We start from the raw sequence: 24,671 nt of genomic DNA, 5'->3' as shown, positions 1-24,671 counted from the left end.
TGATTTGAGGTATCCAATTGGCCAGCACAGTAGGCGCCCTCGATTTAGCCACAGATCTGCCGGTCCGCCTCTGGTAGGGGGGAGTTTGTGTTTTCAGACAAATGTAATGGTTCCAAATGGATACACTTTGACTACCTGGGCTGCGTTTGAAACTCAAAGTAGACAGCCCTCGGGCCTAAACCCCCAGCCCTTGGGGGAATCCCCGCGGCCATATTTGTCGTCGGTCCAAAATGATTAGCCAAGCAAGGGAAGTTTGCAACTTAAGCCCCTCAGCCCTCGTTTTTAATGGAGTGAACAATTCTTTTCTCTTCGGATCTGAAACGCCCCATAATTCAATTCGCGTTTGTCTTTTAAGTGTTTGGAATGCAGCCCTGGTGCGCAGGGCTTGTGAATCAACTGCAGATCGACCATTTGGTGACCACTGAATTACAACTTCATGTTATCTGCCTGTTCATATAGTCTGTCCCCTGGTGGTTATGAAGAGAACTGCAGTAAAAAAGAAATGTGCACCTACTGCCCACTCAAATGTATCCAGGCCCATACAGTCTAGGAAGGAATTTGATGTAGTCAGTCCATGTAATGCATTTCACACAAAGTATCATTATATTCACACACTGTAAACGATCCACTGAATAAGCTTAGTGTCGTATAATAATAACGCAAGGCACTAATAATAAGTCCATCATATCAAATAATAATAATTGGGCCAATAAATCAATCAAAAATAATCTCATTAAATCATGCAATGAAATTCATATTGTATGTTACTTTCTGCCAAGTCAGGACTATGAACAAGTACTACACCCTTTATTACAAATGCGGAACTGCATGACGGCGTGGCAACATGCTACGCCTATTAGCCTATTATTAATGGCTATTGGTATCCATTCGCTAGGATTGTTGATGCATCTAATGAGAGAAACTAGACACATCAAAGAAATGACGTGAGATTAATAATATCTGTCTGATTTTACCAATCAATAGGCTAGATCAAGAGAAACATACTTTTAGTTAAACACTTGTAAAGGACTGTATTACATTTTGTGTTGCCTGGGATGAAATAAGAAAGACGTGGAAATTGACCAAAGAGGGACGTACAAATACTATTAAAAGGAAGTAAATTAATCCGTTTGTTATTCTATACTATTCTATTCTACAAGAACATTCAACAACAAGTGTATCTTCTTTTCTTTACACCATTAGATGTTGGAAAGGGTATTTTCATGTGTGTGTCCCTCAGCCCTTCAAAAGTTGGTGTGTTTGAATACAGAAGTAGGTGAGCGAATGGGAGGCGACCGAGAGCATATTTTAAGGAGAGGCAGACGGGAAAAGGATGGGGTGGAGGAGAGAAAGGGGGTGGGGGGGGGACGGAACGGAACCCGGATGCTGATGCTGCCGTATCGGATGAGGAGGAGAAGAAGAAGGGAGAGAGAGAAAATAACGTTTTTTTTTTGCGGCCAGGAGGGAGGCTATCCCGTGACGGATTGTGGATGCAAAGAACTTCGACAGACAAGCAGATATTTTTGGAATCGCTTCTGAAGCTACATCTTTCTGCACAAGGACGCCGGAGAAGGATGAATCTTGGAAGCAGCGGTGGCAGGAGCACGAGCGGGGATGGTGTGATATGTCCATAGACGGCGAGGGAGGGAGGGGAGAGAGCAAGGGAAAGAAAGAGGAGGGAGGGAGGAGAGTACTACGCCAGCTAAAGATGCTTTTTTGTAGAACCACGATGTATTACAACCATCCAATCGAGCGTTTCACATAATAGAGAAAACGATTATTTCTCGAAAGAAAAATACATTTTGGTCTGAACGGAAACGCAAGGTGAAATTGTTGACAGACGTTGACTGGGGAATACAGATTGAGAGAAGTGTAGGCTAGTCCGAACGGGTGCGGATGGCAGGGTGGCTGTTTTGACGCTCTTGTTCCCCTCTATTTCCTGATACCAGGCCCTGGGATAATCCGAAGAGTGCACCGGATATTGGGAAAAACCACCCCTCTGAGGCTATAACGGAATATTACTATTCATATAGCCTGAAGGACGGAGCAGAGAGACGCTACATACCAAAATGGGGCAAAAAGAGGTGGAGGAAGACAAAACATATGTTACGATGATAAGATTCTTTACAAATGTCATTATTATGTTATTATAGCGATCACTTATGACAGTATCGGGTGTAGGCTACGAGGTGCAGAATTGTGTGCAATCTAGCCGTTAAATTGATCCTATCAGATGAAATAGTTTTTGATAGGCTATTCTATCTGTCTATACCAATAGTAACAATAGGACACATTTATTTCGTCTATTGTTAATAATAATTGTAATTCATAATAACTTCCGTTATTTTGGACTTCTGAAATATGCACCTGTCAAAATCTCCATACGAGTTTCCCTCTTCCACTTTCTAACGTCCCCGTATTTCATTCCTGTTTAGTCAATTCACGGTCGTTGATAATAAACTGAGTTTACCGAATTTATATGACGGAAAGTGTATGCAATAGCCGCATAGAAAAAGGCAAGTGCATGGGAGTAGCCTACCCGAGACTATAGGCCACGAAATTGTCATCACGACTACAACCGCTCTCTCCATTCCTCCCTGTGACCACATCGCTAGGCGTCTGTAATGTTGTTACGGCGGAGCCGTTCTGCAGCGAGGAAAAGCAATACATTCCTCCCGAGAAAAACTGCGAGTTGATCTCCTTATCATCACATCATTTCGCTTTCAACGCACGGACATCATGACAAGCAAGGAGCTGTCGCTAGGCCAGTCGGCCCAATACGTCGGGCCTTACCGGTTGGAGAAAACCCTTGGGAAGGGGCAGACGGGTAAGCAATACTTCCACCGCTCCCTTTAAACTCATCACCAAGCGCAAAAGCTGCTATTATCAATGCATGGTAGATGCAAATAGTCATATCTTTAATATATATTAGGCCGAGAAATACAATTGGTTGTCTAAAGAGTCCGCTCTATGTGCGCCTGGACATTATGTCCTCAGTATTAATATGTGTGTATGTGATGTATGTCACAGTAGTGCTTGCAACTCACACGAACGGGCCAATATGTCCAATGGTATTGCTATTTACAAATATCTGGGATCAGTAATGTCAAGCAGGCTGTCACAGCTTTTACATGGGTATGATGTTGCATGTAACATTATTTTGAGTGTAGCTGTGAGCCGTGTGTCTGCTTGTTTGTGTGCGGTGTCTGTGTCCTTTACGAATGAATCCATGTCTCCGAGGTGTGGGTCTCATTGACAGTAACAGTACAGTCGTGGACCCAGTCGGGCCGATCTCGGTGTCTTTCACCTCCTGGTGCTCTGAAGTCTAACTAACTAACTAACTAACTAACTAACTAACTAACTAACTAACTAACTAACTAACTAACTAACTAACCGGTCACAGATTAAGCCTAGTCCAGGGCTAAAGGGAATCTTCATTCTCCATTGAATGGGCTTTTTAAATCCAGGATTAGGTTTAATTTGTGTCTGGGAAACCCAGACCTTTATATTGGAGCTAAGTGACCCTCCGCCATAGTAAAGTGGGCTCCTAGACGGCGGAGACTGGACTAGCAGATTGAACTGATCTAATAAAGGCAGATGTACCACTCTCAGATTAAGCCTGTACTCTATTCCTGAACTAAACAACACTTTCTCCCCACTGAGCACGCTTTTTAATCTAGGAGTAGACTTAATCCTGGTCTGGGAATCTGGCCCTCGGTAGACTTGTTTAGACCTGAGTAGTGTGACCAGCTGACATGAATGGAAATCGACAGAGATGACTGAAATTGCTTGGTTTATTATAGAGGTTCTGGTAAGTATCAGATGTCAGTGCTGGAAACAGGCTGGTGTAGCCTTAGTGGATTGAACCGGTTGAACTATAAACAGGCCGATGTGGACTGCAGTCGCTGAATTAGGCCGTTAGGTTCTGCATAGTCAAGTCGATATGGTATGGGTGAGGTCAAGCTCCGCCCGTGTCTCCTGTATCGTTCCGCTTCACTTGTTGTGAATGAGAATGGAACTCTGTTGAAAATAAAGGGAACTAAAACGAACAAGACAAACTCAAAGCTTTTCTCTCTCTCTTTCTTTTCTTACTTTCCGCTCTCTCTCTCCCCCCCCATCTCCTCTCCTCCTCCGCCCTCTCTCTCTCTCTCTCTCTCCTCAGGTTTGGTGAAGCTGGGAGTCCACTGTATCACGGGACAGAAGGTGGCCATAAAGATTGTGAACCGAGAGAAGCTGTCCGAGTCCGTCCTCATGAAGGTATGATCCCGGAGAAGCGTCCCGCGTCCCAAATGGCACCCTTATTCCCTACAGCGTGCGCTACTTCCGACCAGAGCATGGGCCCTGGTCAAAAGTAGTGCTACTTCACGGGGAATAAGGTGCCATTTGGGACTCAGACGCTCTCTGAGTCTGTCCTTCTGAAGGTCCAGTAGCCTACAGAGAGAGCCATGAGCCTGCTATTAGGCATTTGTAGGAGCACATGATATAGACAGACAGCGTGCTGTCGTTAATAATGAATGTATTTTGACATACAATAAGTCATCAGATTTTTCTTCCTCTTTGGTTCTTCTTTTGTATTCTACTTCTAGGAGTTGTGTGTATAGGCTGTGCACTGTGTGTTCACAAACTCTCTGTCACATTCGCTCATGGACGCTCGCTCGCATTCTCTCGCTCTCTCTATCGATCTCTTGCTATCTCTCGCTTCCGCACTTGCTCCTGCTATCTTTATCTCCTCTCAATCTCTCTCTCGCTCTCTCTCTCTCCTCTGTTCGTACCTCCTTTCTCTCTCTCTACCTCCTCTCTCGCTCTCTTCCTCCTCTGTTCGTACCTCCTTTCTCTCTCTCTACCTCCTCTCTGTTCGTACCTCCTCTCTCTCTCTATCTCCTCTGTTCGTACCTCGTCTCTCTCTCTCTCCTCTCTGTTCGTACCTCCTCTCTCTCTCTATCTCCTCTGTTCGTACCTCGTCTCTCTCTCTCTCCTCTCTGTTCGTACCTCCTCTCTCTCTCTCTCTCTCTCTCTCTCTCTCTCTCTCTCTCTCTCTCTCTCTCTCTCTCTCTCCTCGTACCTCCTCTCTCTCTCTCTCTCTCTCTCTCTCTCTCTCTCTCTCTCTCTCTCACTCCTCTCTGTTCGTCCTCTCTGTTCGTACCTCCTCTCTCTCTCTCTCTCTCTCTCTCTCTCTCTCCTCTCTGTTCGTACCTCCTCTGTGTTTGTACCTCCTCTCTCGCTCGCTCGCTCTCTCTCTCCTCTCTGTTCATACCTCCTTTCTCTCTCTACCTCCTGTCTGTTTGTACCTCCTCTCTCTCTCTCTTCCTCCTCTCTGTTCGTACCTCCTCTCTCTCTCTAACGCCTCTCTGTTCATACCTCCTCTCTCTCTCTCCTCTGTTCGTCCTCTCTGTTCATACCTCCTCTCTCTCTCTCTCTCTCTCTCTCTCTCTCTCCTCTCTGTTCGTACCTCCTCTCTGTTCGTACCTCTCTCTCTGTTCGTACCTCCTCTCTCTCTACCTCCTCCGTTCGTACCTCCTCTCTCTCTCTCCTCTGTTCGTACCTCCTCTTCTCTCTCTCTCTCTCTCTCTCTCTCTCTCTCTCTCTCTCTCTCTCTCTCTCTCCTCTCTGTTCGTACCTTCTCTCTCCTCTCTGTTCGTAACTCCTCTCTCTCTCTCTGTTCGTACCTCCTCTCTCTCTCCCTCTCTCCTCTGTTCGTACCTCCTCTCTCTCTCTCTCTCTCTCTCTGTTCGTACCTCCTCTCTCTCTCTCTCTCTCTCTCTCTCTCTCTCTCTCTCTCTCTCTCTCCTCTGTTCGTACCTCTCTCTCTCTCTCTCTCTCTCTCTCTCTCTCTCTCTCTCTCTCCTCTCTGTTCGTAACTCCTCTCTCTCTCCTCTCTGTTCGTACCCCCTCTCTCTCTGTCTCTGTCTCCAGGTGGAGAGGGAGATAGCTATACTAAAACTAATAGAGCACCCTCATGTGCTGAAGCTGCATGATGTTTATGAGAATAACAAATACCTGTAAGTATATTATCCTCTTTTCTCACCCACACTCTTTCTGCCTGTCTCTTCTACTGTACCAAAACTCAATAATATACTAATATACTAATATACTGTGTGTATGTGTGTGAGTGTGTGCATGCATGTGTGTGTATGTGCGCGCACGGTTGTGTGTGTGTGTGAGTGATAATTGGTGCTGTACTGAACGTGTGACATCATGAACAGGCCTATACATGTTTAAGCATGTACACATCAAAGTGTGTGAGAGTATGTACAGTGAGGGGAAAAAAGTATTTGATCCCCTGCTGATTTTGTACGTTTGCCCACTGACAAAGAAATTATCAGTCTCTAATTTTAATGGTAGGTTTATTTGAACAGTGAGAGACAGAATAACAACAACAAAATCCAGAAAAATGCATGTCAAAAATGTTATATATTGATTTGCATTTTAATGAGGGAAATAAGTATTTGACCCCTCTGCAAAACATGGCTTAGTACTTGGTGGCAAAACCCTTGTTGGCAATCACAGAGGTCAGATGTTTCTTGTAGTTGGCCACCAGGTTTGCACACATTTCAGGAGGGATTTTGTCCCACTCCTCTTTGCAGATCTTCTCCAAGTCATTAAGGTTTCGAGGCTGATGTTTGGCAACTCAAACCTTCAGCTCCCTCCACAGATTTTCTATGGGATTAAGGTCTGGAGACTGGCTAGGCCACTCCAGGACCTTAATGTGCTTCTTCTTGAGCCACTCCTTTGTTGCCTTGGCCGTGTGTTTTGGGTCATTGTCATGCTGGAATACCCATCCACGAACCATTTTCAATGCCCTGGCTGTGGGAAGGAGGTTCTCACCCAAGATTTGACGGTACATGGCCCCGTCCATCGTCCCTTTGATGCGGTGAAGTTGTCCTGTCCCCTTAGCAGAAAAAGACCCCCAAAGCATAATTTTTCCACCTCTATGTTTGACGGTGGGGATGGTGTTCTTGGGGTCATAGGCAGCATTCCTCCTCCTCCAAACACGGCGAGTTGAGTTGATGCCAAAGAGCTCCAATTTGGTCTCATCTGACCACAACATTTTCACCCAGTTGTCCTTTGAATCATTCAGATATTAATTGGCAAACTTCAGACGGGCATGTATATGTGCTTTCTTGAGCAGGGGGACCTTGCGGGCGCTGCAGGATTTCAGTCCTTCACGGCGTAGTGTGTTACCAATTGCTTTCTTGGTGACTATGGTCCCAGCTGCCTTGAGATCATTGACAAGATCCTCTCATGTAGTTCTGGGCTGATTCCTCACCGTTCTCATGATCATTGCAACTCCACGAGGTGAGATCTTGCATGGAGCCCCAGGCCGAGGGAGATTGACAGTTCTTTTGTGTTTCTTCCATTTGCGAATAATCGCACCAACTGTTGTCACCTTCTCACCAAGCTGCTTGGCGATGGTCTTGTAGCCCATTCCAGCCTTGTGTAGGTCTACAATCTTGTCCCTGACATCCTTGGAGAGCTCTTTGGTCTTGGCCATGGTGGAGAGTTTGGAATCTGATTGATTGATTGCTTCTGTGGACAGGTGTCTTTTATACAGGTAACAAACTGAGATTAGGAGCACTCCCTTTAAGAGTGTGCTCCTAATCTCAGCTCGTTACCTGTATAAAAGACACCTGGGAGCCAGAAATCTTTCTGATTGCGAGGGGGTCAAATACTTATTTCCCTCATTAAAATGCAAATCAATTTATAACATTTTTGACATGCGTTTTTCTGGATTTTTTTGTGGTTATTCTGTCTCACTGTTCAAATAAACCTCCCATTAAAATTATAGACTGATCATTTCTTTGTCAGTGGGCAAACGTACAAAATCAGCAGGGGATCAAATACTTTTTCCCTCACCGTATGTATGACCATGTGCAGTGGGGGAATTAGTTTGTTATTATTATACACTTAAACATACATTATTTGATTCCTCCCTCCCTCCCTCCCTCCCTCCCTCCCTCCCTCCCTCCCTCCCTCCCTCCCTCCCTCCCTCCCTCCCTCCCTCCCTCCCTCCCTCCCTCTCCCAGGTATCTGGTGTTGGAGCACGTCTCAGGAGGAGAGTTATTTGACTACCTGGTAAAGAAGGGCAGACTGACGCCTAAAGAGGCCAGGAAGTTCTTCAGACAGATCATCTCAGCGCTGGACTTCTGCCACAGCCATTCGATATGGTCAGACACTACAGCAATATGTACACAGTCACTCTATATGGTCAGACACTACAGCAATATGTACACAGTCACTCTATATGGTCAGGCACTACAGCAATATATACACAGTCACTCTATATGGTCAGGCACTACAGCAATATATACACAGTCACTCTATATGGTCAGACACTACAGCAATATATACACAGTCACTCTATATGGTCAGGCACTACAGCAATATATACACAGTCACTCTATATGGTCAGACACTACAGCAATATATACACAGTCACTCTATATGGTCAGACACTACAGCAATATATACACAGTCACTCTATATGGTCAGACACTACAGCAATATACGCACAGTCACTCTATATGGTCAGACACTACAGTAATATACTGTATACAGCAACATGTACACAGTCACTCTATATGGTCAGACTCTACATTAATGCAGTATATACAACAATATACTGTATATAGCTATTTACACTGAGTATACCAAACATTAGGAACACCTTCCTAATATTGAGTTGCACCCCCACCTTTTGCCCTCAGAACAGCCTCAATTTGTCAGGGCATGGACTCTACAAGGTGTTAAAATTGTTCCACAGGGATGCTGGTCCATGTTGACTTCAATGCTTCCCACAGTTGTGTCAAGTTGGCTGGATGTCCTTTGGGTGGTGGACCATTCATGATTCACAGGGGAAACTGTTGAGCGTGAAAAACCCAGAAAGGCTTTCCAGTTCTTTAAAACACTCAAACCAGGGCGCCTGGCACCTAATACTATCCCGTTCAAATGCACTTCAATCTTTTGTCTTGCCCATTCACCCTCTGAATGGCACACATACACAATCCATGTCTCAATTGTCTCAAGACTTAAAAATCCTTCTTTAACCCGTCCCCTCCCCTTCATCTACACTGATTGTAGTGGATTTAACAAGAGACATCAGTAAGGGATCATAGATTTCACCCGGATTCACCTGGTCAGTCTGTGTGTACACTGTCATTCTATATGGTCAGAGCAATATATATACAGCCACTATGTCAGACCTGTTTCTCTAACCTGTGTGTGTGTGTGTGTGTGTGTGTGTGTGTGTATGTGTGTGTGTGTGTGTGTGTATGTGTGTGTGTGTGTGTGTGTGTGTGTGTGTGTGTGTGTGTGTGTGTGTATGTGTGTGTGTGTGTGTGTGTGTGTGTGTGTGTGTGTGTGTGTGTGTGTGTGTGTGTGTGTAGTCATAGAGACCTGAAGCCTGAGAACCTGCTCCTGGATGAGAAGAACAACATCCGCATCGCTGACTTCGGCATGGCCTCCCTCCAGGTGGGAGACAGCCTGCTCGAGACCAGCTGTGGGTGAGTACAGTGTGTGTGTGGAGAGGCGGGCGCCCTTACTGACGTACAGTATTTTGGGGCGGCAGGTAGCCTAGTGGTTAGAGCGATGGGCCAGTAACCGAAAGGTTGCTGGATCGAATCCCCGAGCGGACAAGGTAAACGTCTGTCGTTCTGCCCCTGAACAAGGCCGTTAACCCACTGTTCCCCGGTAGGTCGTCATTGTGAATAAGAATCTGTTCTTAACTGACTTGCCTAGTTAAATAAAGGTTCAATAAATAAAAAATGTTAAAAACGACTGTCTTCTCTTTCTTCTGAACGATGACAGATCTCCTCACTACGCGTGTCCAGAAGTTATCAGAGTAAGTTCCCTTCTCTCTGTATGTCGGTGGCTTTTGTCTGGCCAGAGACGTACACCGACACTCTGTGTGTCTGTACTGTATGAATGAACAGTGAATCGATTTCATTCTCAGTGAGTGTCCTGCCGTCATCTTGCATTGCAGGGGGAGAAGTATGACGGTCGCAGGGCAGATGTGTGGAGCTGTGGCGTCATCCTCTTTGCACTGCTGGTGGTAAGAACCTCTTCCTCTCCCTCCATCTCTTTCTTCCCCTCTATGTCGCTCGCTCTGTAACTCCCCTCTCTCCTCTCCTGTGTGTGTGTGTGTGTGTGTGTGTGTGTGTGTGTGTGTGTGTGTGTAGGGAGCTCTACCCTTTGACCATGACAACCTGCGCCAGCTCCTTGAGAAGGTGAAGAGCGGGGTGTTCCACATGCCCCACTTCATCCCGCCAGACTGCCAGGCCCTGCTTAAAGGAATGATCCAGGTCAACCCTGACAAGAGACTCACGGTACGGGGGGAGGAGCGGGGGAGGAGAGGGGGAGGATGGTGGAAGGGAGAGAGGAGAGGGAAGGGGGGGGGATATGGAGCGAGGGAGGATGACGACGGGGCGAAGGAGAGCCAGGCCCCGCTCAAAGGCGTGATCGAGGTCAACCCACAGTGCACGCGGTACGGGGGGAGGAGAGGGGGAGGAGAGGGGTGAGGAAGAGAGTGACTAGACGTAGGAGGACTGTGTGGGTAACTAACTGGCTGTGTCTGTGTTCTCTTACAGCTAGAAGCAATACAAAAACACTCTTGGTATCTGTAAGTACACTCATCCCGTTGTCCATCCCTCTGTGTTCAAATCAAAGACAGTCAGTTGAATAGTTCTACATGATGCTCGTGTATGTGGACGTTTTCACGGAACTCTCTACTCAGCCGAACTCTCTCCCCTCCATCTGTCTTTCTCTCTATCTCTCGCTTTCCCCCCTTTCCATATCTCTCCCCGGCCAGCGGTGGTCGTAACGAGCCGTGTCCGGAGCAGCCTCCTCCCAGGCGTGTGTGTGTGAAGAGGATCGTGTCGCTGACCGAGCTGGACCCTGATGTACTGGACAGCATGCACTCGCTGGGCTGCTTCAGAGACCGGGGGAAACTGACCCAGGACCTGCAGTGTGAGGAGTGAGTACTGTCTGGGCTGCTTTTAGAGACCGGGGAAAGCTGACCCGGGACCTGCAGTGTGAGTGTCCCTTGATGTGGCCCCTGTAGTGTCACCGTTCACTGGTTGCTGTGGAAATGAACTATTGATCTCTCTCTCACTCTCTCTTTTTCTCTGTCAATTCCATTCAACATTCTCTTTATCTCTCTTTCTGTTTCTCTCAATCTGCTCCTCCTTATACTAGCCTCTCTCTATATCTCTCTCGCTCCCCTTCTCCCTACTAGTGTTTTCCTGCCTCTCTCTATCCTAGTATTTTTCTCTCTGCCTCTCTCTGGAGAAGTAAAGGTAATCCAGCCCAGGAAATAGGACTTTATGGAGTATTGGGACAGGGCCTCTGATTGCGAGATTCCAGCAAAAAAAGACAATCTCTTTCTCTCTCTCTCTCTCTATCTCTCTCGCTTTCTCTCTACTGACTGACCAATCTGCTTTTTTGGCATGTCAAATGTTACATCACTCTGGCAAAGCATAAGCATGACCACAGATATAAACAATGGCTCTTTCTCCTTCTACTGTTGTCCCGCCAACTCTCCCATTCACATTATGCTCTAGTTCTGATTTAGCCATTCAGGCTGTAACTATACTCCTGCAACTGTTTCATTATTGTTAATAAAACAATGGTATTCTGGTCAGATATGAACCCCAGCTATCGCCACACACTCTTTTTCAATCCCTGAATGTCTCTTACTCTCTCTCGTTCTCTCTCTCACACTCTCTCTCATTCTCTCTCTCTCATTCTCTCTCTCTCTCTCTCTCTCTCTCGTTTTCTCAGAGACAACCAGGAGAAGATGATCTACTACCTCCTCTTGGACAGGAAAGAGCGTTACCCCAGCTGTGAGGACGAAGACCTGCCGCCCAGGAACGATATAGGTTAGAAAGAAAACCTTTAGACAACATTAGGCAACATGTATTAGAAAGAATCAACAAGCTCACCTAACCGACACTTATTGGACAGCATGATTACTCCGGAGTGTCCACAGTGCACTCTGATCACTCCCAGAGACATTCTATTCATTTTCTATTCTAACATAACATTCTCAGAAATCATTTGGAACATTCTATTTCTAGCCAACTCTGACTTACTGATAGGTATCTGTGAAGCTAGCGACAGTAAGCAACATCTGGCGATTCTGTTTCAAAATAAAAGTCCTGCAATGAAACTTTAAAAAATAAATGTCCCGTGACAAAACTTTACAACAAGTTCAAGTTGGTCTGCAGTTTCTTTGTCCGACACGTCAGCATGTCAAAACCTCCCGACAAATTTGTGTTTTGATGCACCAGTGCTTTAAATAACGTAGGTTAGAGGTGCTTTAACCTTTCTGTGTACCTCTGAGACCTGGATTCTAACCTTTCTAAGGTCTCCCAGCAGATCCCCCTAGGAAGCGGGTGGACTCTCCCATGCTGACCCGTCATGGCCGGTGCCGGCCGGAGAGGAAGAGTCTGGAGGTGCTGAGTGTGACGGAGCAGGGCTCCCCAACACCCACGCGCAGGGCGCTGGACACCTCCGCACACAGCCAGAGGTTAGACATAGATATATACACACATAAACACACACGCACACTGAATATGCACACACAGATGTACACACACACACACACACACACACACACACACACACACACACACACACACACACACACACACACACACACAAATGCACGCACACACACATACACACAGGCACACACACACTCGTGCTTTGTGTTGTTGTACTAGTATTGTCTGATGACTTCACTTGTGAAAGTTCCACATGTTTTGCACATACATGCAAAATTCTATTGCACATGTGAAACCATGGGGTTTTGGAACACTTCACATGTGATGATATTTCACGTGAAGTTTCACATGATCACATAACCTTTCACATGTGGATTCAAATTTTCACGATGCCCTGCAAACAGGACAGGATGTCTCCGGATTGTGACAAAATTGCTGCAGTGATTTCCACTTAGATATTTGACACACTTAATTACATTGTGTATGTTTATTTATACAGTAATTATTATTCATTAGGTCCTCACCTGGGATTTGAACTCACAACCTCTTGGTTCACAGCATTCACATCTTCCTGCTACACCACCATGTCTGTGTCAATGACTGATTTCACCTGTATTCCTACACTGGACTTCAAAGTAAATCTCAGCTTTGTACTCAAGAAAAACTATCATATTTATATTCAGGAGTAACATTATAACTGAATAATATGCCCCACTAACATTAGACAACTATACAGAAAACCCTCAAATTACTGAAATAAGTCAATGGAATCAATGATGAGAGAATAGTCAGATTAACTGATAAATCAAATCAAATTGTATTTGTCACATGCGCCGAATACAACAGGTGTAGACCTTACAGTGAAATGTTTAATTACAAGCCCTTAACCAACAATGCAGTTTTGAGAAAAATACAAAATAATAATAATAAAAGTAAGAAATAATTAAAGAGCAGCGGTAAAATAACAATAGCGAGACTATATACAGGGGGTGCCGGTACAGAGTCAATGTGCGGGGGCACCGGTTAGTCGAGGTAATTTAGATAATATGTACTTGTAGGTAGAGTTATTAATGTGACTATGCATAGATAATAACAGAGTTTAGCAGCAGCGTAAAAGAAGGGGGGGGCAGGGGGGTCAATCCAAATGTTCTGGGTAGCCATTTGATTAGATGTTCAGGAGTCTTATGGCTTGGGGATAGAAGCTGTTTAGAAGCCTCTTGGACCTAGACTTGGCGCTCTTTGCCAATTTTAAGGGCCTTCCTCTGACACCGCCTGGTATAGAGGTCCTGGATGGCAGGAAGCTTGGCCCCAGTGATGTACTGGGCCATACGCACTACCCTCTGTAGTGCCTTGCGGTTGGAGGCTGAGCATTTGCCATACCAGGCAGTGATGCAAACCGTCAGGATGCTCTCGATGGTGCAGCTGTAGAACCTTTTGAGGATCTGAGGACCCATGCCAAATCTTTTCAGCCTCCTAAGAGGGAATAGGTTTTGTCGTGCCCTCTTCACGACTGTCTTGGTGTGCTTGGACCATGTTAGTTTGTTGGTGATGTGGACACCAAGGAACTTGAAGCTCTCAACCTGCTCCACTACAGCCCCGTCGATGAGAATTGAGGCGTGCTCGGTCCTCCTTAGCTAAAATAGCTAAAATAGCAGTGCAGACGGCACTATTTTTTCTATGTGCAGAGATGTATTATAGGTAATGAATGTGTATGTGGCTTCTTAGAATGCTACAAAGTTTGTGACGCAGCAGCAAGATCAGCTGTACCCCAAATCCAGAGGTTGTGAGTTCAAATCCAGTCTGGGGACGTATTGATAAGTCAGTACTAAGTGATTTTTGTCAAATATTGTCATTGATGAAAGATTTTTCCACCTTTTTTAAATGACACGTTTTAGCTCAACAGCGTACCTCTGACCTTAAAACCCCCATACCATTTCATTGCTTCCCTTTAACAAAAAAATGTGAAGCTGAAATTGAGCTGACATTTTTCCATGGAAAATATAAGAGACACATTAGGTCAGTCGTTCACGTGTTAACACCACCTTTTCACATGCGAGGAGAATAACATGTTTTCACCTCACATGTGGAATTTGCACTTTCACTTGTAAAAAAAAAAACTTTCGGCTGAAAATCGGTTTTGCGCTTTCACGTGGGAAAAAAACGTTGAAATGTTGTGACGTGTCGTTTCATGTGATCACGTGTTGCTTTTACATGTAGTCACATGTTGTCACTTTAACTTGACGTAAGATCACGTGAAATTCATGTGGTTTTTCCAGAAGGGGGACCGCGCTATGTGTTACTGTACCGGTGTTGTCTGATACTGGTATTTTTGTCCTCCAGGTCTCGTTCAGTCAGTGGAGCTTCAACAGGACTCTCGTCAAGTCCTCTCAGCAGTCCCAGGGTAAGTCACGCTTGGCCAACTCTTTTACAAATAGACACACATTTACACTACCTGATTATTATTATAGAGGTGGTTCTACTGTAGAATTTATAAAATACCTTACCTGTAATATCAGTATATTTTTGTACGTAAGTATATCTTTGATATGCTGAACTCACATTCAGATGAGACTACCTTTGTTCATGGTGAAATGTGCTACTGCACAGCTACGCTACTGTGATTTGATTGTGTTTCTCTGTAATGAACTGAAGTGTAATTGTAATTGTAACTGTTCTTCTGAGACTGTCATTTGTCCTGACTGTCCATCACCCTCATACTGTCCCATTCTGAGCCATTACCCATACCATAGATACCATCACATACACACACACACGCTCACACATCACACACTCACTCACGCACACACACACACACTCACACACACCAATAGTAAGGGCCTAGAAGCAGACAAGAGACACAGACTGATAGGATCACATATTTGCCCTCAAATTGAAAGGGTCTCTGGCCCTTTATTCAAAATGGACCCTATTAAATTAACATAATAAGAGAAATAACAGAATATAAATCTCTACAATTAGAAATGTAAGTACAATCAGACTACAGTATATTCATAAATCATAACTCATGACCATTGCTCTCTTCATCTTTCCTTCCCTCCTCTCCGTCCCTCCGTCCTTTCTCTTCCCACCCATCAGAGCCCAGTTTTCACTTTCAGCCAATCAGAAGTCACCTCCGCCTCCACCACCCACTCCAAAGACCCCAAACCAGGAAGTACCACCACTCCCCGACCGTCACAACGGATGACTGTGCCCGACCCCAAAACCCAGACCCTGCCCTCCAAAGGGCTCTCCGATCGCCCTCACCTCCAGTCCATGAAGTCACTACCTCTCCAAGCTCCTCCCTCTCTGTCCCCCTCACCTATCCTCTCCCCCATCCCTCGCTTCTTTTTTCCCCACCCCCTCCGTCTTTAAGTCGGTCACTAAGAGCGTCTATCCTAACTCTGCCCCTGTGCCACAGGTCACCCCTCAGGGGTCTCCACTCCCCACCCCCCTAGGCACCCCCGTCCACCACCCCCAGCACCCCCCACCCACCCCTCCCTCCTCCTCCTCTTCCTCCTCCTCCTCGCGGGCGGAGGGAGGCTGCGGGGGTGTGGGCGGGGGTGGATCCCTCTCCCTAACTCCACCCTCCAGCCCCGGAGGCAGCGGGGGGATGGCCGCCAGTAGCTCCGCCCACTGGAGGACACGCCTCAACTCCTTCAAGAACAACCTGCTGGGTTCGCCACGCTTCCACCGACGCAAACTGCAGGGTGAGAGAGAGAGGGGGGAGTGTAAATATATATGTGTGTATAGACAGTATTGACAGTATAGGAATAGGAAAGGTGTGTACAGTAGCAGTTACAGTGTCTTCAGAAAGTGTTCATACCCCTTGACTTACATTTTGTTGTGTTAAGGCCTGAATTCAAAATGGATTAAATATATTTATTTGCGGCACCCATCTTCCAATAATAACACATAATGACAAAGTGAATACATGTTTTTAGACATTTTTGTAAATCATTATTTTCTAAATTCTTTAAGCTCTGTCCAATTAATTGCTGATCATTGCTAGACAACCATTTTCAAGTCTTGCCATAGATTTTCAAGCAGATTTAAGTCAAAACTATAACCCGCCCACTCAAGAACATTCACTGTCTTCTTGGTAAGCAACTCCAGTTTCGATTTGTGTTTCTTTTATGTTTTGAGTTATTGTCCTTCTGAAAGGTGAATTAATTTCCCAGTGTCTGGTGGAATGCAGACTGAACCAGGTCTTCCTCTAGGATTTTGCCTGTGCTTCGCTCCATTCCGTTTCTTTTTTTTTTATCCTGAAAAACTCTCCAGTCCTTAACTATTACAAGCATACCCATAACATGATGCAGCCACCACTATGCTTGAGAATATGGAGAGTGGTACTCAGTAATGTGTTTTTTTGAATTTGCCCCAAACAACACTTTGTATTCAGGCTGAAAAGTGAATTGCTTTGCCACAATTTTTGCAGTATTACTTTAGTTCCTTGTTGCAAACAGGATGCATGTTTTGGAATATTTGTATTCTGTACAGGCTTCAATTAGGTTAGTATTGTGTAGTAACTACAATGTTGTTGATCCATCCCCAGTTGTCTCCTATCACAGCCATTCAACTCTGTAACTGTTTTAAAGTCACCATTGGCCTCATGGTGAAATCCCCTAAGCGATTTCCTTCATATCCGGCAATTGAGTTAGGAAGGATGCCTGTATCTTGGTAGTCAATTGGTGTATTGATACACCATTCAAAGTGTAATTAATAACTTCACCGTGCTCAAACGGATATTCAATGTCTGCTTTTTTAAAGCCATCTACCAATACGTGCCCTTCTTTGCAATGCATTGGAAAACTTCCCTGGTCATTTTGGTTGAATCTGTGTTTGAAATTCACTGCTCGACTGAGGGACTTTACAGATCATTTGTATGTGTAGGGTACAGAGATGAGGTAGTCATTCAAAAATCATGTTAAACACTATTTCTGCACACAGAGTGAGTCCATGCAACTTTATTATGTGAGTTATTCAGCACATTTTTACTCCTGAACTTATTTAGGCTTTCCATAACAAAGGGGTTGAATACTTGACTCAAGACATTTCAGCTTTTCATTTTTTATTAATTTGTAAAAATGTCTAAAAACATAATTCCACTTTGACAATATGGGGTATTGTGTGTAGGCCAGGGGGGAAAAATCTATATAATCCAGTTTAAATTCAGGCTGTAACACAACAAAATGTGGAAAAAGTCAAAGGGGGTGTGAATACTTTTCTGAAGGCACTGTATATAGGATGAGCCATGACTAGAATACAGTATATACATATGAATTGGGTAAAACACTATGCAAACATTATTAAGGTGACCAGTATGTGCATATTCTGTTCTCAACGTAGCCACAGTCTCTTCTACCATTACTGTACTCTACGGTGCTCAGATTAATTAGACAGATTGGTCATTAAATCAATGAAACTGAACCTCATCAAGTGATGTCATCAAGTTCTACTTCTCTCCGCTCTACTTCCTCCGTACTCACCCTCTCTCTCTTTTTTTCTATCTTCCCCTCTCTCTCTCTATATATATATAACTCACCATCTCTCTCCCTCTGACTCTTTCTTCTTTCTCTCTCTCTCTCCATCTCTCTCTTTTTGCTCTCCTGTAGTTCCAACACCGGAGGACATGTCCAGTCTAACTCCAGAATCAAGCCCAGAGTAAGTAGATAATCCTAGACATACACAGTTAGTCTATCTATATCCACCGGAATGACTGTCCTGTTTCGGGAACACTTTATATCAACTTCCTGGAATAAGTCATTCTACATGCTTATAAATGTTCATAAATGATTATAAGCACCTCTATTTAACATAGCAGAAATATGAATATATGACTGTTAAAAATGCTTCTGAATGGCAGGCTGGCCAAGAAGTCGTGGTTTGGGAACTTCATCAACCTGGAAAAGGAGGAACAGATATTTGTTGTCATTAGAGACAAACCGCTTAGTTCCATCAAAGCTGATATAGTCCATGCCTTCCTGTCTGTGAGTATCTCTGTCTATCCTCTATCCTCGCTCATTCTTCCTCTCTATCTCTCTCGGACAACTCTCTCTTTCTCTCTCTCTCTCTTTATCTATCCCCTCTCTCTCTCTTTATCTATCCTCTCTCTCTCTCTCTCTTTATCTATCCCCTCTCTCTCTATCTATCCTCTCTCTCTTTATCTATCCTCTCTCTCTTTATCTATCCTCTCTCTCTTTATCTATCCCCTCTCTCTTTATCTATCCTCTCTCGCTTTATCTATCCTCTCTCTTTATCTATCCCCTCTCTCTTTATCTATCCCCTCTCTCTTTATCTATCCTCTCTCTCTCTTTATCTATCCTCTCTCTCTCTTTATCTATCCTCTCTCTCTTTATCTATCCCCTATCTCTCTTTATCTATCCTCTCTCTCTCTCTCTCTCTCTTTATCTATCCTCTCTCTCTTTATCTATCCTCTCTCTTTATCTATCCTCTCTCTCTCTTTATCTATCCTTTCTTTCTCTCTCTCTCACTAACTCCTTCTCTTTTACCTCTGTACCTTCCCCTACTTTCAGTGAAAGGCCTGCACAGCCATGATACAAAGATACACAACCACCTTCATAAAACATGAACACATAAACGTAGATGGAAAGTCTTGTAATGCGTGTAAAGCGGTTTCCACCTCTCGTTTCCAATGCGGTGCTGTTACATTGCATCTGTTCAGATCCCGTCCCTGAGTCACAGCGTCATCTCCCAGACCAGCTTCAGAGCAGAGTACAAGTCCTCTGGTGGCCCCTCCGTCTTCCAGAAGCCTGTTAAGTTCCAGGTGGACATCGCCTTCTCTGAGGGAGAGAGGGAGAGAGAGAGGGAGAGAGAGAGGGAGAGAGAGAGGGAAGGAAAGAGGGAAACTGGCATCTACAGCGTGACGTTCACCCTTATATCAGGTAGTGGTTCCCAGACTTGTTTGTGTTACAGTAAGACTTTTTTTTTTTAAAGTGTTCTTGCTACCCACTTAAGGCAAATTGTCACTTTGTTATCCATTGATGTCAATGGGAGTAGGATTTTCAAGTGAAAATGGGACTTCAGCGGAAGTTATGATTCGCTTGAAGTTACAGTTTCATTTTGTCTATGAGACTTTTATTTGCAAAAAATGTGTAATCAGTGTTTGGTAACCCATGTTTGGCACGATTTTTGTCCTATATTTTATCCCGTGATTATATCCCCGACATATACCACAAAACTGTCCGGAGACAGTTAACAGAACTCATTATACATGTAGGTCATTCATCTTAAAGTCATCCCCGTATTGATGCGGGACAGTGTATACCTTGACTGAGTATTTGTCTGACTCCTTAGGTCCAAGTCGCAGGTTCAAGAGAGTGGTGGAAACGATTCAAGCCCAGCTACTGAGTACTCATGATCAACCATCTGTGCAGGCACTGGCTGGTTGGTCCCCACACACACACACACACACACACACACACACACACACACACACACACACACACACACACTATTTATATCTCTGTCTTCATCAAACTCATGTCTTTTTATCTTTCTCTCCCCAGATGAGAAGAATGGGCAGCTGACCTCGCGTCCGCCCGGCACCCCGACCCGGCAGAACTCCCGACGTTCGGAAGGAGGCGGGGACCGGGGCGAGAAGTGTGAGCGCGGTGACACAGGGATAGGGGGCAGCGGGAGCGTGCTTCAGAGGAAGGGCTCGGGCAAAGACAAGACCAGACTCCTTTCCTCCAACGGGACACAGTCTCAGCCCTGAGGGAACATTCTGGAAACAGACGTCAACAGAACCGGATAGGGCAGACCGTTAGAGAGGGATGACATTAGAGAACAACACAGACAAACCCCCTCAGACTACCACCATCACCACGACCACATCTACCGAACCACCTGACCCAGCAATCGTCATCACAAACCACTGCTTCAACTTGAAACGGGCCCGACGAGATAGTTGGCCCAGCCAAGATAGGAGAAAAGAAAAGAGCAGACGAGAGGAAAAACGCAGTGTCTCTCATAGACTCGCTTCAGAAGAGGAGCCAAGATCAGAAAAATGTCTCATTGTACATTTGAAGTACAACACGTCATGCAACGGTCAACAACAATATGGAGCCAGTAAAATAATCAGGCAGACTTATATGGGGAAAGGCAGGCTCTGAATGGTTAAAGGATAAAGTTATCCGGTCTACAACCAATAAGATGAAAACTATTGTGGAATTTCAGAAATAATATCACGAATTATAACAGTGTTTCCCAGTTGATGCGGATCCACTTTTAAGTTTTACCTAACATCGGTTTTTTTTTGTTGGGGGGGGCAGTGAGAGTGAAATATTACGGGTCAAGTCAATTTAGTGGCTATCAAGGAAACGGACAGGTTGGGTCCTTTCACTGGATTCTCAGTAACGATAAGTTACGAGAGCAGAAACATGGTGGAATTTAAGATAAGGATGAGGAAGACTGCATCAAAACCAGAGTGAAGCGTCCAAATGCATCTTTGCATCCAAGTAGCTCCAAAGACGTCAATACAGCTATTTGAACAAAAATAAAGACAAATATCTGTTTTCTCTACAACTAAGCAGGACAATTGTATGATTCCTAGAATACAATTGAAACAAACTTATGAAAACCACCTTGCCTTGAAATGAGGATGCAGCAACCGATATCTCCTACGGATATCACCCAAGTTGAAAGGGGAAAAAGAACAGACAAGGCACGGAAGAAAGTCTCAACGCCCCCCCCACTACAACTGACATCTGGAACACGGAGAGATTTCAAAACAGAGAATGGAACGATATACTTGGAATCGTTCGAGTAATCCTCAGCAGATCCTCAGAATGACGTGCACAGACGAAGATGTTGTGGTCCACAGGAAGTCCAAAACCTTTCAGTAGAGAATCGATTCATCTGGTTTAGTTGTCTCTATGGGGCCAAGCCTGTGGTGTTCACTCCAAGAGGACTGAACCAAGCCCTCCACATCCATTATTGTCTTCTACAGAAAACAACCGACCCTCCCTCCCTTACGTTCCCAATATGGCCGACATGGGGCACTGAATGATGCGGCTTTTGAAAAGGCCCTCGACACCTAAACTGATTTGTTCTGTTAAGAGAGCAGAAAGAGGGAGGGATGGAGGGGAGGAGGTGGAAAAGCTTGTTTCAAGAAACAAAAGAGAGAGACTGTCTTAAGGATGACAGAGAGAAAGACATTGAATCTGATGCACACTCATTCTCAGGAGAGGAAAGAAACAGACCACACACACACAAAAAGAATGAATTCCATTTAGCTTTTTGTTTCCTTTTTTCCTTTTGTTTATGTGATTTGAGCGCAAATGAGTTTGATGTTTGCCGCCAACAAAATGGAGGATAACGCTAACCAAGTGAATGTCAAAAACAAAAAACACTATTGTAAAAGTATTTTATTTTATTTATGTCATAGATTTATTTAATATTTATTTATGTATTTATTTGTTGAGTTATATATTGTAAAGTGGAAAGATAGTGGAAAGGGAAGATGCTGACAAGAATAGAGGGGAAAGTTCTGTTGGAATATTGGAACAGCATTGAAACTGACAAAAATGGCTGCTGTAGTTGAAACCAGATTGAACCCTCTTTTCCAGAGCAGGACAGAAAACAACCTCTTGTCCATTAATTCCTCAATGTTTTAGAAACCAATGCTGCAAAAATCCTTCCAGATCCTTTTGATGTTGTGTCTTTATTGTTGATTTGTCTTTGTTTGGTATAATGAAGATAATTTCCAATTTAAAGCAACAAAACAAAGCAAAAACAAAACACATTTTAAGAAATGAACCAAGGATAGATTCGATGCTTTGGGGATTTCTGGGATGGCAAAAAAAATATGAAAATCTTCCATGAAGTAAATAAAAAAATGATCTCGTAGACACTTGAAAAAGCAGAGGAGAGCAGGAAAGGGTGGGGGTAGTAATCTCCAATTCCTTCTCTGTCATATTCTGCTAGAATGTTGTTACTTAAGGGTACAAAGATATGGACACGCCACATAAAAACACTGACTGAGGGCCCAACCCCATGTGCAGAACATAAACAGCATTCACACACACACACACACACACACACACACACACACACACACGGACCCTTCAAAAACAGAAACCCTCCTGTTCTTTCAGAGAAAAAAAAAACAACAATTAAAAACTGGACCTTAACATTGGAACGCACTGTCCTAAAAGACACAAAACAAATAGTGATTTCCTTCTACCATCCCTTCGCCCTTGGCCACTGCCCTGCCCCCTCCACCTCCTTCATTACGACCCCCCTCATACCCCTTCCCCTTGCACAGAGCACCAAAAGAAAACGCAGGTTTCGTTCTAGTCCCTCCCTAGTCCCTCGTCGTCAGTCGACACCTATGATCAGCCTCACGCGATGGCTGTGACCACGACACAGTAACTAAGACTCACCGCAGCACGGTATGCCGCGTCCCCATCGTCACACTTCATATCAGTCAGAGTCAACACACTGCTACACGACTCCTCGTACAGCAAACAGGGCGATGCTGTAGCTAGGAGACGCAGGGCAGTAGGTTATTGTAACGCTTTACTTAGCGTACTCTCTGTCTATAACGGCTGTACTGTATCTTCACTGGTGTGAAACGGCCATTTACCACGAAATACGAAAAGAGTGGGTGGCAGTCTTCCTCTTTTTCCTTACCTGAGGCTCGTCTTGCTCAACCCTTCCACACAGCAAAGAACATGATTATGGCTTGTTGACTTTTAGTAGCTCACCTCTCAGTGTAGCTCACACCCTTCACTCAAGTCCTTTTTGGCAGGAATCATGTACCCATTTTCCTAATATCGTGCCGACTCGAAACGTACTGTGCTGTCTGGGATATTTTCCTTTCACATTGTCCTTTCCAGCATGGTGGATGTGTAACCATGCTAGCCGAGCTAGTCGCCAGTGAAATGCTGCATGACATTACTGGAAAGCAATGTAGTGGATGATGACTGAATGTTTATTTTTATTTTTTTACTGCATTCATTTAGGTGGCATATGAATCTAGCACCGTCCTGCACAGATTAGTAGTAGTAAGAGTTTGCATAGCCAAGAATGAGTTTGGGCGCCTTAAGATGATGCGTACGGAGGGAGGTACATGCCTGTTATACTTGCTCGACCTGTCCGTTTGTGTGGCCCGTCCGAGAACCTCATCCTACCTACCCCCCCCCCCCCCCCCCACCCCCCACATTCTAATGCTAGGTCAGGGGTCATGTGAATGGGAGCGAGATGTGACACAAGACGACCCCCACAGTCTTTCATTCTCCATGACCCTGTGCTAAAAACCAGAGAGGGATCGTGGGAGACAGTGTTACCCCTACCTTTGTATGGGTGGGGTAGGCCTCTCCCTGCCTATTTCTGCTGCTCCACGTCTAAAAGAGTTTGGCTTCTATTGGTTTCAATTGGTGTTGTTGAGGCCAGAGGGCCTGGACGTTGCTGTTACTGAGAGCTTTGACGCCCCGCCTTGTCTCGCCTGAAAACAAAAACTAGGGGAAAAACTGGCTGGAGACACAACTAGAGCGAAACCCTTCTTAGACATTCTGTGTAAATAACCGTTCAGAGTAAATGATGGGATGAGGGGGAGACGTTTGACCCCCTCATTGCGGGTGAATCTCTCCAACCACCTCAACTCCCTCCTTGCCCCCTTCCTACACCCTCATTATATCTCTTCTTGAACCCCCCCATCCTCTCATCCAGATGAAAATACCTCAACCCCAGCCCATCCTTATATAATCACACCCCTCCCCATGTGTCTGTCCATTGTATACAGTATGAAACCATGTCTTGATTCTTTATTCACACTGTACTCACAATATGATTATTGTTGTCATCATTATTGATCATTCCAAGATTGTAAAACTGTTATTCCCCCCTTCATACACAGTAGAACAAAACAATTCTTAAAAATTCAAAACAGAAATTTGGGGGAAAACAACATGAAGAGGAGGATTAAATAAGAAATGTCTGTATTATATTAAAAAAAATGAAAGTGCACTACTATGATTATTATTATTGCCTGTTATAAATAAAGAACAATAAACTACATCAGAAGTTAAGAAACTGTGCCTCAATTCCTACTCTTCTATTAATTAGGATTACTGACCATAAATTGTGCTCAACATCTGCATTTTCTTTAGCAAAAATAGTATTTAAAAAAAAAAATATATATATATATAT

General features: G+C 44.5%; 1 protein-coding gene across 5 annotated transcripts; it reads left to right on the top strand.

Annotated features, from left to right (window-relative positions):
- Nucleotides 1-1,386: 1,386 nt before the first annotated feature.
- On the top strand, nucleotides 1,387-24,545 carry LOC106600941 (serine/threonine-protein kinase BRSK2). Of its 5 annotated transcripts, none has more exons than XM_014192741.2 (20): nucleotides 1,387-1,617; nucleotides 1,950-2,827; nucleotides 4,163-4,257; nucleotides 5,914-5,999; nucleotides 8,025-8,165; nucleotides 9,384-9,500; nucleotides 9,805-9,838; nucleotides 9,980-10,048; nucleotides 10,176-10,322; nucleotides 10,584-10,615; nucleotides 10,805-10,969; nucleotides 11,776-11,873; nucleotides 12,361-12,523; nucleotides 14,841-14,901; nucleotides 15,919-16,207; nucleotides 18,113-18,161; nucleotides 18,364-18,487; nucleotides 19,183-19,402; nucleotides 19,815-19,904; nucleotides 20,027-24,545. In XM_014192741.2, exons 2-20 carry the CDS (start codon nucleotides 2,740-2,742, stop codon nucleotides 20,233-20,235), a joined length of 2,277 nt encoding a protein of 758 aa, XP_014048216.1. In that variant the 5' UTR covers nucleotides 1,387-1,617; nucleotides 1,950-2,739; the 3' UTR covers nucleotides 20,236-24,545. The 5 variants fall into 5 exon arrangements, with proteins under 5 accessions (XP_014048216.1, XP_014048214.1, XP_014048218.1 ...); XM_014192739.2 differs by having other exon boundaries at nucleotides 1,387-2,084; nucleotides 2,616-2,827; XM_014192743.2 differs by having other exon boundaries at nucleotides 1,387-2,827; nucleotides 12,373-12,523.
- The last annotated feature ends 126 nt before the right edge of the window (nucleotides 24,546-24,671 follow it).

This window comes from Salmo salar, chromosome ssa03 (assembly GCF_905237065.1).
Source record: "Salmo salar chromosome ssa03, Ssal_v3.1, whole genome shotgun sequence".
Taxonomy (NCBI): Eukaryota; Metazoa; Chordata; class Actinopteri; order Salmoniformes; family Salmonidae; genus Salmo; species Salmo salar.
The sequence above is the reverse complement of the archived record's forward strand: the minus strand, read 5'-3'. Positions and strand labels throughout refer to the sequence as shown.